The following is a 12,646-nucleotide window of genomic DNA, read 5'->3' as shown; positions in this document are numbered from 1 at the left end:
ACGCTAGAAGTGCAGAACTGCTAAGATCATACATCTTAAAGCAAAAGAAAACAGCCATCCTAAAATGTCCAAAAAAGGTAAATTTTGGCATTTAAGATATTCCAATTCAATGGGCAAAATTTTCTTAAAAAGCGGTTAATTAAATATTTAAGTTTGACAGGCTATTATGCTTATAATGTTATCATGCTTGTAATATTTACAAATCAGATATAAAAATAAAATCTGTCTATTTTAAAAGATGCTTCTGAGGCTATAAAAATTCATTGTCTATTTTATTTACGGGCTCTTGGAAAAACTGGTGAAATATTCAGTACATACACCAAAACATATCTACAAAGTTCCAAATTTAATTTTACAGGAATGCCATCTATTCGAGTGCAAGGTGCACGAATATCTCGGTGACAGGTGTAAGTTCAGGGAGGAATCAGAAACGAGTTCCCCGTGGAGGCCCAGCTCAATGTGATCATTTCATGGGCACAATAAATCATCCACAAAGCCCACCTTAAATACCTAAAGTAGTCATAAAAATAGGTCGATGGTTACTTTAGCGATAACATAATCCCCGGTCTTATTGTTGTGGAGCAGATGTCATTATGGGTGGGGCTGACGCGCAGAGCAGCTGAAACATTTTTGTACCACCCCCCGCACACTTTCAATGGGATAGAAGGGGCTCCAAAAAAGGTAAGGGTAAAGCGCTCGATTAATTCCTACGAGAAATAAGCAAGTTTTGATGCGGCCTTGGTAACAGGTAAACACCACAGTAAGATTTAATGAGATTCCCCAGAATTAAATCCTACCCTGGAAAAGAGATCTTCCCATTCTCCCCTCCCCTGCCGGCTCCTCCTTGGGACACTTGGATGAGTCTTTCTTTCCCTTCTTCCCACGCTGAGGTGAGGCTGCACGCAAGCCGGGGACGCCTGCTTTCCGTTTCGCGCGGAGGGAACTCTGCAGGTAGGAACCCCAGGTGGCAGGAAGGGAGCGGGCGGCGCTGTGAGGAGGCGAAGAAGGCTCGCCGGGTACGAGGCGGGCTGGGGCTGGGAAGGGACACGCTGGCCGCCGGGCCTGCAGGGGAGGCCGCGGTGAGGAGGGTGATCTCCCGGCTCGGAGCTGGGACCTGGCGCTTCCGGCTGGCCACAGTCGCTCTCGGCCTAGCGCGGCTCGCGTTCCAGGCTCCTCTGGGGCGGGCAGAGAGTTAGGAGAGAGGGTAAACCGCGGCTTGCACTTGCCTGGGACCGGGTGATCAGCAACTGGTAATAGTCTTTGCTTGGCGCCGGGCCTTGTCCTACAATTTCGAACAGAGTCTCCGGCAGCCACGACGCCATCTTGGGACGCCACCGCCGTCGCTAAGACAACCAGGAAGGGGCGGGGCCTGGCTGAGGTCAAGGGGCCAGAGCCCTGGTTTAAATCGAACCCTACTTTTGAGCTGGCGAGGTGTTTCTAACTTGGGGTGCTTGACCCCTATTCCAAGGGTGACAGGGAACCCTAAGTCGTGAGATTTCCACCTTTAGGTCCCGGGTGACCCGAAGGGGAATTAGTTCCTGCTACCACCGCGGGGAGGGGTGACCCCGGCGGAGGGATACCAAGCGAAGCTTCACATTCCCCTTCCTGGTCCCTCGAAGGGATCGGGAGGAGATCGCAGGCCACTGGGGAAGTGGAGCCGGGCGGTGGGGGAGGGAGGGGCGATGTGATGAGCGGCGAGTAGGCCCCGGGGCCTGTCCCGCGGAGGAGCCCGTCAGCTGGAGCCGAGGGATAAAGTAGTTCCCGGAGGGTGTTGGAACGGGCGGGGAGGGAGGCGGCGCGGGCGGAGGCGCACGCCGGGCGCGGTGCTGCGGCTCAGCTGATAATTGAAGGGACCCGAGGAGCCGCCGCCGCCGCCGCCGCCGCCGCTGGGGGGGGGTGGGGGCAGCGAGTGGAAGTTACAGCCGCGCCACCGAGTCCGGACCGGAGACTTTGGGGCCCAACTAGGTAATTGGGGCGCAGTTCCGAGCAACGGGGCCAGGCCTGGGGGGAGGGGGCTGTGCTGAGGGGTTGGGGGGCGGCGGTGGGGGGGTGGGATCTGGAACAGAAAGTCCCAGGAAGCCCGCTTGTGTCATCGCCGCAATTCGGCCCCCGCTCGGCCTGTTCCCGGCGGCGGCGGCGGCGGCAGCGGGGCCGCGGAAGGACCGGGCCGGGGGTTGCGGGATAGGCGCTCGAGGGAGACCGCGGCTGGAGGGACCCGGGCCGGGCGGGAGCGGAGGGTCGCTGGGTCCCCCCCTCCGGACCCCCGCAATGAGGAGGGCCCTTTACGGAACCCGGGTAAGGCGTGCGGGTCTTGGGGAACCCGGCGGGGGTCGGGGGGGCCGGAAGTGGGCTTTGGAGCTTGGAGGGCGTCTAGGAAGAGAGAAAGTGGGGGGCCGGAAGTGCAGGTGGGGGGTGTGAAGACGGCAAGGGTTCCCCGGAAATGGGATGGGGGGCCCGGAAACCGGGAGAGGGGAGGCTCCAGGGCCAGGGACGGCCCGGAAATGGAAACTAGGGAGCAGCTCGAGTGACAACAGTTGTGGGAAGCGAGGGTCAGAGGAGGGAGAGGCCGGAGTGACTTTAGACCGCAGTAAGGGGTTTCCTGCCAAGGGGGACGGTTGAGGGCGGGCGAGGCTGGAGACGGGGTCTGCCCTGGGCAGTTTCAGCCGTGAGAAGTTGAGGCTGGGGGACGATGACGCCGGGAGTGGCATGCAGAGGGGGCATGAAAGAGGCCGAGAAACTTGGCCGAGAGGAGCAGAGCATCCTTCTAAGTAGATCGGCGTGGAAGTTGGGGGGAGGGGGTTCGGACCCGTGGGAGGGAGGTGGGCCACTTGTCACTCCAATCGTATTAGCATTCAAAGCGAGTCAGGCGATTAATTTATTTATATGTGGATTACATAAAACCTATTATAACGACTGTCCATTCAGGGACCCTCTCTCCTCCATCCTTCTCCATCGTGAGTGGGTTTCTAGTACTGAAGCAAGTTAGAAGGGAGTTCAGATAACGATGGTGATAGAATCCCCAGCCCTGCCCTTCCTTCGTGTCGCTGCCTTCTTCAGAATTAGAGTAATCTTTAATTTGCTGGAGGAAGAAAAGATTTAAAAACACATGCACATCGAGCGGGGGGCGGGGGGAGCGGTTGGGTGTGTTGGGGATAACTTAGACTTTTGAACTCCTGCTGGGGGACGGGAGGGAATTGGTTACCCCGTGTGGCGAGGAGAGAACGGAAGGGGCTGGTCCTAAACCCTTAAGACAGATTTGTTTGTTTTTGAGAATGCCGTTTTACTTTGTCTGGGGGAGGTTTAACTTAAGCCCCGTGTCTGGCGGTGGGTATAGTTTAATTGCTTCGTTAGGTAATTGGGGAAGGGAGGGTGTCAGTGTGGGAACGTTGGGGTGTGTGGGGTGGTGGTGGGGGGGACCTTTAATAGTGCAGTGAGTCTGTTCCCGAGTGGACGTCTAACTGCTCCCCTGCTGTCTCCTTTCCTAGTCGGCCTTGCCCGATCTTGCCTGGGCTGCCAGTTCACCCGATCCCCGGGCTTTCCTCTGTTTTGTAGGCCCTTCAGTGCTGGTGTTGAACTTTCTGTTGCTCTCCAGTCTCTTTAGATATTTTTGGGGTTTCATTTCTTAAAGACCCGGAAAGTGGAGGCTCAGAATCTCCTCTCCAAAAACCAAACAAAAATACGGGGTACAAAGTTGAAAGAGCTATTGAGTGGGGTAAAAAACCGACGCTTGGAACAAAGGTCCTAGTTGTTAGAGAAAAAGCCAAGAGGCCTATATATGAGGCCTGTGTGTGTCGCATTTACCCGGGTGGGGGTGGGGGCGGGAGGGAAGCAGTTGGGGTTGAGGAGTGGAATTAGCAGAGGTTTAGAGACAATAAATGGCAGAGGGTTTTCTTGTGGCTCATTTTTATATCTACAGCATGCAAAGAAATCAATATTAGTATGACTTGTAGAGTAAACACGATTTCTAAATTGTTTTAAAAACTCCTTGGTCCATTTTTCAGGCCCAGAAATACTGAACTAATGTGGCTTTTATATCATCCTTGTGAAATTGTTTGAGGAGTTTTTATTTCATTTATTTTAAGCTTTAAAGAGTGCACATAAACATGGCTGGGGTTTGTGGGCCTTGTCCACATCTGCCTTTCTATGAATGTGCCAAAATCCATAAGAACTGAACTGTAATTAAGATTATCACTGTTTCCATTCATTTCTCAGTTTTTCAGGAGTTTGGTTTTTAAAACAGCCTGCTTAGCTGGCGTTTACTATTTTGTTTGTGTCCATGAACAGGCTTGTTTGTTTTTCATTTACTTTTTCGAAGTTTCAGAACACTTTTGGCCATAAGAGTTCCTGAAGGTGCAAAAGCAAAAATATTTTTAAGATGAACGGGATGCTGCTAGGCCAGGGTAAAAATCAATGCTTTCTCCTAACAAAGTCAGTTTGAAGTAATGTTTACCTTTCCAGGCTTAACTTGTAAGATTACTCTGTTTATTATCTGGAAAAGGTTTTATGATCCTGTCTTAAGGACGTCACCCCAACAAAGAAGACACCTGCTGGTCTGGGAATTCATAACATTGCCACTTAGTAGCTGTGTGGCCTTGAGACCTTATCTAGTCTCCATTTATTTTATCTGTAAAATGGGGGTGGGTAGTCTGTTTCTTAGCTACTGGGTGGTGGTAAGATCCAGTGGATGTAATGGCTGTGAAAACCTACAAACTGCTAAGTAAGTGTAAGACACTGTCCTTAGCTTTAGAAAATTATATTATCTGTTTTGAGGTCCTTAAAAAAGGTACAGCTCTCATTAGTGGTGGTGGGAGGTGTTGATGTAAGGTAGGTTAGAGAAATGAAGTTACAGTACTTTATAATGTCAAGTTGTTGCTAGATCGGTAGTGGAACTTGGTCCCAGTTTTTCTCTTACAATTTTTTGTTTGTTTGTTTGCATTAGCATGCTTTTTCACCAAATGTTTTTAATTCTGCTTAGAGAAACTTAAGTGTTTCTATTATGGACAAAATTTATACCTATTCTTGTTTACGGCTCTTAGGAAATTCTTTCTAATATCAGAGACTTCAACTAAGGAAAACCGTTCCTGGGTCTTGATCTGTGTTCTTCACAGTATCTAGGGAGTTTTTGTTTTTAATTCTTTTAAGTGGATGGGTGGGGACCTTTTTAAACAAATGTGATAGCAATTGGCCTTTATTTTTGCCTGTTTGCCTAGGTAATCTGATGGACTCAAATTGGAAAAGCAACCTGCTGTAGCTTTCCCTCGTGCCACTGCTCAAGTTCTTGGTACTGCTTGCCTGACATGCCCTTTCCCCTCGTTTAAATCATTTTCGGTTGACTTCAACCCATCCCTTGAGAGTACTTCCTCAAAAATTTCTACGCGGTGATCTTTTCCTTTTATTTCTTGGTTATCTGTGTATGCTTCAGTTTTGGGATTATAGTGCTAGATTTGTTGACATGTGTTGCTTTTGTTTTCCTGACTGGATTATAGGCTTCCTGAGGGCAGGGATTATCTAAATGTCATTGTGTTTTGCAAGAAAGTGCGCTCATAAACCTGATTGGAAATAAAATCCATTTTCCTTCCCACTCCAAACCAATATTAGCCTGGTCTTGCAGCCAGTCTTCCTGCTCTTGGAAGGGTTCTTGGCACCAGCAGATGCCTCAGGATGCTGTTGGGTTTAGTGATCACAGCCTCTTTGACTCTCCCTGACTTCCTCTGCCATCAGGGTGCCTGGATAGGGTGGAAGAGTAAGAATTTGGATATTATGTAAGACATGTAATTTGTAGATTGTTATATAATCTTGGTGCTTGTAGTTCTTAACATGTAATGTTAGCTTTACATTTGTGTGTTTTCTTTTAGTGCCTGGGTGGTGTTCAAACAGTTATGTTACACCTTTTTTCATAAAGGCATAACTTGTTCTTTACAATTTCTACCTAATCTACTAGGTTATTTTGTACACAGTGGGTGCTTGCTGTTATTTATGCTAAATAGATAAATGTACTGATGCTGAACCAATCTCTCTCTTTTTTTTTTGCTTTTTAGGGCCGTACCTGCAGCATATGGAGGTTCCCAGGCTAGGGGTCCAATCAGAGCTACAGCTGCTGGCCTATGCCACAGCCACAGCAATGCCAAACCCAAAGCCACATGTGCCACCTACCCCGCAGCTCACAGCAATGCTGGATCCTTAACCCATCGAGCAGGGCCAGAGATCGAACCCGCAACCTCATGGTTCCTAGTCGGATTTGTTTCCCCGCTGCGCCATGATGGGAACTCCCTGAACCAAGCTCTTGACTTTCATTTAAGTAAAATTTAACTTAACTAACATCCTGGATTTTTAGAAATGCAGTTCTTTAAATCTAATATCCTCATTTACTGATAGTTTCAGGGTGTTGGCCAAAGAAGTTGTTTCCTAGACTGAAATGTCTGCTCTGAGGACTTTTGGATTTTGGTTGTGATTCTTGTAGTTTCATTTAACTGGATTGGCTAGAAGAAAAAGCAACTTGTTCATAATTCAGACTTAACCCGTTGTGTCTTAAGTATGTAGAAGCTGTTGTTAATAATCCGTTTTGCAGTTATGCTTGATTTAAAAAGTCATTCCAGGGGCCTACAGTTAAAAGGCGGCCCATCACTGTGTTCTTTCATTAGCGAACAACACTGTTGAAGTGAGTATGTGATTTGAAAGTAAAAGACCCGGCTTCCAGTTCTGGCAATGCCTTTTCTATCTTTGTGACCTTGGGCAAATAATTTAACCTTTGTGAGCTTCAAGTACCTAATCTTCAAAATGTGGTTATAGCTACCTAACCTAGATTTTTAATTGTCAGCTACAAATGCTAAACACTGTATTCAGGACATCAGGCTGTAACAATGGATTGGAACACCAGCCCTTCCTCCCTCCTTCATCTGGAACATGGACCCATCTCCTCACTTGTTAACACCATTCTCCCTGTACATACTTTTATTACTACGTATGTAGGTATCCGACTGGAAAATACTTGGCTATAAAGCAGTATTCCTTAGTTGATGATGAATTCCTTGAAGTCAGTCTTTCCTCCTTTTTTTTTTAAGCCCTAGTATCTAGCACAGCGCCTGGCCCATGATAAGAATTCTTTAAATGTTTATTGAAGGAATAAATCTTGTGAGAATAAAATGATTCCGAAGGTGAAAATATTTCGTAATGGTTTAGTGTAATGTCCTGTTTGATTTGTTTTGATTAAAAATGTTGGAGTTCCCGTTGTGGTTCAGTGGTAACAAACACGACTAGTATCTGTGAGGACATGGGTTTGATCCTGGCCTTGCTCAGTGGGTTAAGAATCCGGTGCTGCTGTGAGCTGCAGCATCGGCTCCAATCCCACATTGCTGTGTCTGTGGTGTAGGCCGGCAGCTCTGATTCGACCTGAAGCTCACAAAAAAAAAAAAAAAAAAACTTTTTTTTTTTTTGGTGTTTTTAGGGCCGCACCTGCGGCATATGGAGGGTCCCAGACTAGGGGTCGAATTGGAGCCGCAGCTGCCCGTCTACACCACAGACACAGCAACGCCAGATCCGAGCCGAGTCTTCCACCTACACCAAAGCTTATGGCAATGCCAGATCCTTAACCCACTGATCGAGGCCAGGGATCAAACCTGCGTCCTCATGGATACTACGGGTTTCTTAACCATTGAGCCACGAGAAGAACTCTGGTTGGATCACCTTTTTTTTGTCTTCTTTGCCGTTTCTCGGGCTGCTCCCGTAGCATGTGGAGGTTCCCAGGCTAGGGGTCTAATCAGATCTGTAGCCGCCAGCTTACACCAGAGTGGCTTACACCAGAGCCACAGCAACGGGGAATCTGAGGCACATCTTGCAACCTACACCACAGCTCATGGCAACGCCGGATCCTTAACCCGCTGAGCAAGGCCAGGGATCAAACCCACAACCTCATGGTTCCTAGTCGGATTTGTTAACCACTGAGCCACAATGGGAACTCCTGGTTGGATCACTTTTAAATGCTAAAAAGATTTTGAGAGTTTTCTTTTTAATCTGTTGGTATGTATCTTAGAGATTGCAGGTTACTTTGAATCATACATATTAACAAAAATTAGTGCAGGCCGTTTCAAATTCTTTAACTGTCCATTATTTACACTAATGGTTGACCATTTACCGGCTCCATCCAGGACCTCAATATGTTTTGAGACAATGTGCATGTTTGTTAAGTGCACAACTGAGTTTTATATATCATTTTAGTTTATTCTGTTTCTTTTTAGAAATGAAATACTTATTTCTATAAATATGATGTTATTACCCAGACATGAATTTTTGAAGGCTGTTTATAAGCGGAAATGTCTATCAACAAGCCTTCAAGACTTGAAGGTACAGCATTTCAATGTGTATTTTAATCAACTTGTTGGCTGTCATAGCCGATGAGTTCCACCCTGACTTTACAGCTCCTACTCATTCTACCCGTGGGCAGCATTCTGAATAAATAGATGTACCTCGTGCAGTCTTCCTAAGGTCACATTAACTCAGAAGTCCTTATACTGGTAAACATGTGTGATGCCCTGGAAACCCCAAGTGAGTTTGAACTGAAATTCACTGTGAGTTGTAATTTAAGCTGCTTTGTATCCTTAGAGAGTAGGTTCATGGGCATCCTATGGAGGGCCTCCCCCCAGCCCTTGTAGAGAAATTCTTAAAAACCCAAGTGCTCGTAGTTGCCTTGTAAACCCAAAAGTGTGAAAATGCTGTAACTTCTGCCATGACCCTGGTATTTTGTAATCGGTTTTGTACCCTTGGCTGAGTGCAGTCAGATTGAGCTGCTAGTTCCTCTCTGAACACACCCAGGAACTTCAGCATTCTTGCCCTGGCTTTGGTTGTCTGTCTACCTGGGTGGGTACCCCTCCCCCACCTTGTATCTCTTATAGCTACGCAGACACACTTAACTTTCTTCCAATAGCTCCTGGGAGCTTTTCATTCCTTACTCTCTCTCCCCTTCTGCTCCTTTCTACATTTTCAGTTACGGCTTTCACACGTCTGTCCTGTTATTTGTTTACGTCTTCTTTATGAGATCTTTGGCTTCTTGGGGTAGAGGTCTCTCCTTACCCAGGCCGGCACAAGGCTCCTAGCAGAGTGCATTGAACATGGGAGGTGGCAGTAGTAGAGCTCCTTTTGGTGACCTGTTGAGAAGCTGTATTGTGAAATTATAGTCAGATAGTGACATAGTTTACTGTCAGCTTTAAGTTTTTCGGGGCTTGATAGCTGAGTGTGGGATCCTAGAATATACATTTTTCAGAATTAGGCTTATTGAAATCAACTGCTTAAGGGATTGTTAAGGCACTAGACTGTTCTAGTAATGTGGTTGGTTACCCCAGGTTTAGCCTTTGGGATTATGGTTATCAGTAGCTGAAAGTTTATTTATCCACACGTGTTTTCCTGGAGTGCTTACTGTACACCCCAGGATTGTGCTGGGAGGAATACAAAAGGAACTTTAGGTATAGTTCTTGGCCTTTGAGTTTCATTGTTTCCTTTAGTTGATAATCACTTATCTTAAACTGACTTGGTAACTATATTATAATACTTAGCATAGAGAAGTATTCTGTAGATATTCCGAATGCAGGCGTTCTGCATTTGGAAAACCTGATAGGAGAATCTAAATTAAGAAACATAAATTAGGGCATGATTTTTGGCTTTACTGAATAGGTTGTTGGAAGTGCCTTCATAATACAAATATTTCAGCAGCAGCTAATGCGTGTGCATTTTTGGTTCCATATAAGGTCCACTCTCTTAGAGAGTGCTGAGGTGAAATAAGATTTATAAAATGAGATGTTACCTCAAAATGTACTAATATTGCAGATCGGTTTAAACTGTGTCTTTAAAAAACAACATATAATGTGCTTGTTTGTTACTAAGTACAGAGTTGATTTTTATGCAGTGAGTACTCAGAATTTTAGAGAGAGATTAGAGTTCTTGAAGATTTTTTGGAGCAAGAAGGGGCTTGAGCTGGCCATGATCATTTTGGGTAGGCATTGAAGAATGGGGAGCTTGTTAAGGTGTTGTGGTGAGGTCCTAATGGTAAGATGAAATGCGACCCTGGATTAGAGGGTCCACAGTTATGAAATAATGGGAAATTTGGGTGGAGCTTGTTGAGGTTCTTAAGTAGGAGATTAAGAGATTCGATTTGACAAATAACACTTGTTGAAGTTATTGTTGACCCCTGAATAGGAAGGGACAACATGAAAAAAGTATACAAAAATATTTAATTTGTGCACGAGCTGAAAAGAAAACCATGAACTGAAAAGAAAACTAAAAGCGCTTTTAGATCTCACCTTTTATATGGAATTGCTTCCCTTTCTAGGACTGCATGTAAGGGTTTTTTTATGGTAAGTTTTGGGGTAAAACTGCCCGTTGGTTTTCCCTACCTAATAGCTACTAATACTTTAGAAGTTTTGTTCAATAGGCAGGAGCTGGTTAAGTGTCTAAATGACTCCCACTGTTCCTCTGTTCAGTCACAGAATTCTTCCTTTAGTGGAAGCTGGCAATCATTTCGCATTAACACATTCAACTATTGTTTATTCAGAGGTTAAAAAAAATCAGTACTGTTTGAGAATTAATACATGGTTTTTGTGAGTTACTCAGTGATTTGTCAGTCTTGTTTATAGGGGAAACTTGTTTAGCATCTAATGCACTCAAAAAAGTTAAAAACAAAAACAAATTGTGATTTAAGTATTTACATATTTTAAAATGTATTAGGGTATAGCTAATTTATAATGTGCCAATTTCTGCTGTATATTTATGTATTTTTAAAAGTGTAAGTTAATATTATCCAGTTTAATCAAGTTGAATGTGTATATATATAGGTACATATATAGATACATAGGTATCTATATATATAAATGTGTGTGTGTGTATATTTATATATTTGTTTTATGGCCGCATCGACAGCATGTGGAAGTTCCCAGGGCCAGGGATTGAATCTAAGCTTAACAGTGGCAAATGCTGGATCCTTTAATGCACTGCTCCCGGCCAGGGATCAAACCCACAACTCTGTAGCCACCCAGGCCACTGCAGTCGGATTCTTAACCCACTGGGCCATAGCCGGAACTCCAAGTGAAATATATTATTTTTTAAATTTTTATTTATTTTTTTTTCATTTTTGGCCACCCCTTGGCATATGAAATTCCCAGGCCACGGGATCAAACCTGCGTCCCAGTGCTCCAGAGACGCCACTGATCCTGTTGCGCCACAGTGGGAATTCCCCAAGTTAAACATTTTATTCATTTAGTCATTGCTTTTTAGGGCTTCACTCGCAGCATATGGAAGTTCCCAGGCTAGGGGTTGAATCAGACGGAGCCGCAGCTGCAGGCCTATGCCACGGCAACCTGGGATCCAGGCTTTGTCTGCAGCTTACACCACAGCTCAAGGCAATGCCTGATCCCCAACCCACTGAGTGAGGCTGGGATACTAGTCAGACTCGTTTCTGCTGTGCCACAACGGGAACTCTCCCCAAATTAAACATTTTGATGAAATGATTTGCCTCACGCTCTGGTTGATGTCATAGCAGACTATTTGTTATCCCTTTTACTTTTATAAAAGTACTTAAAATAGGATTTCAAAAAATGAGAAATGAGGTTAATTAGATGGTGGCTGAAGGGAAAATAAAGAATACTATTTTATTTGGGGGTCTGATAGGTAGCCATAATGTGTAGCTTGCTTTAGCAGCTTTTGTTTCTAATGTGTTATTGTAGACTTCGCTAACAGTAGTTTGAATTAATTTGATTTTTTCTAGGCGGAGGTAGCAGAGATGCTAGCTCTTATACTGCAAGTTGATAATGTATATAATACCTGTTAAGACTGTATAGTCCAAAATTTGTGGGGTTTTGTGTACATTAGGATAAAAACATTTGTGAAGTCTCTTTATTTTACTACCGCAACAGGCAGTGCTGCCTGTTTTTCTGCAAGACAGTCGTGCAGCTTCCTGTTTTTTTCATAGATTTCCATTTCTTCTGTCCACTTACGTAGGGAAGCAGGTTAGCTTCATGGAGAAATTAGACCTGATCGCTACCCTCCACCACAGATCCAAAAGCATTTAGTCCTCCTCCCAGGAGATGACAACAATTAGGCTTATTTTTGATTTATTTACTTACTTAAAAAATTTTTGTCCTTTGTCTTTTTAGGGCCACCCCTGTGGCACCTGGAGGTTCCAGGCCAGGGGTTGAATCAGAGCTGCAGCTGCCGGCCTACACCACAGCCACAGCCACAGCCACAGCCACTTGGGATCCGAGCCGTGTCTGCAACCTACACCACAGCTCACTTGGCAACGCCGGATCCTTAACCCATTCAGGGGGCCAGGGATGGAACCCGAGTCCTCATGGATACTCATCAGGTTCGTTAACCACTGAGCCATGACGGGAACTCCAGTAGTTCCTAACTTTTTGGTCAGACCTGTTTCACCTGTCATTAGGAATCTTAGTGTTGATTTTCACATTTTGGCCTCAAAATACTTTTGTCAGAAAACTAGAGTGTTAATTGCAGAGTTCGCCTCCTTTTTTCACCCACCTCTTACCTTGCCTGTTGAGAAGTTTTGTCCTTCTAGTTGCTGCTCTGAGGTAAGACTTGGGGAATTTCAGCCTTTGGTATGGCACTGTAAGATAATCTTCTCCCTCTTCTAACCAGCTAGTATTAC

General features: G+C 45.3%; 2 protein-coding genes across 43 annotated transcripts in view; one reads left to right on the top strand and one right to left on the bottom strand.

Moving 5' to 3' along the window:
* Positions 1-1,560, bottom strand: part of FBXO36 (F-box protein 36) — an 89,224-nt gene extending 87,664 nt beyond the window's left edge. The window contains exon 1 of the mRNA XM_021075100.1: positions 1,227-1,560. Coding sequence (XP_020930759.1) covers positions 1,227-1,322 — 96 coding nt within the window. The 5' untranslated portion in view covers positions 1,323-1,560. The remainder of the gene's footprint in view (positions 1-1,226) is intronic.
* The window catches only part of TRIP12 (thyroid hormone receptor interactor 12), a 155,931-nt gene continuing 144,212 nt past the window's right edge, over positions 928-12,646 (top strand). For 6 of the 42 annotated variants that reach the window (XM_021075094.1, XM_021075092.1, XM_021075065.1 and 3 more), the window contains exon 1: positions 2,442-2,587. The gene's annotated coding sequence lies outside the window, so the exon portion shown is untranslated. Of the gene's footprint in view, positions 952-1,559; positions 1,966-2,272; positions 2,296-2,441; positions 2,588-3,249; positions 3,325-12,646 lie in introns of those variants that run through there. The other 36 variants (XM_021075074.1, XM_021075063.1, XM_021075079.1 and 33 more) reach the window with 29 other exon arrangements.

The sequence above is a fragment of the Sus scrofa genome, chromosome 15 (genome assembly GCF_000003025.6).
Source record: "Sus scrofa isolate TJ Tabasco breed Duroc chromosome 15, Sscrofa11.1, whole genome shotgun sequence".
NCBI lineage: Eukaryota > Metazoa > Chordata > Mammalia > Artiodactyla > Suidae > Sus > Sus scrofa.
Note: the sequence above shows the minus strand (reverse complement) of the source record. Positions and strands in the feature narration are given on the sequence as shown.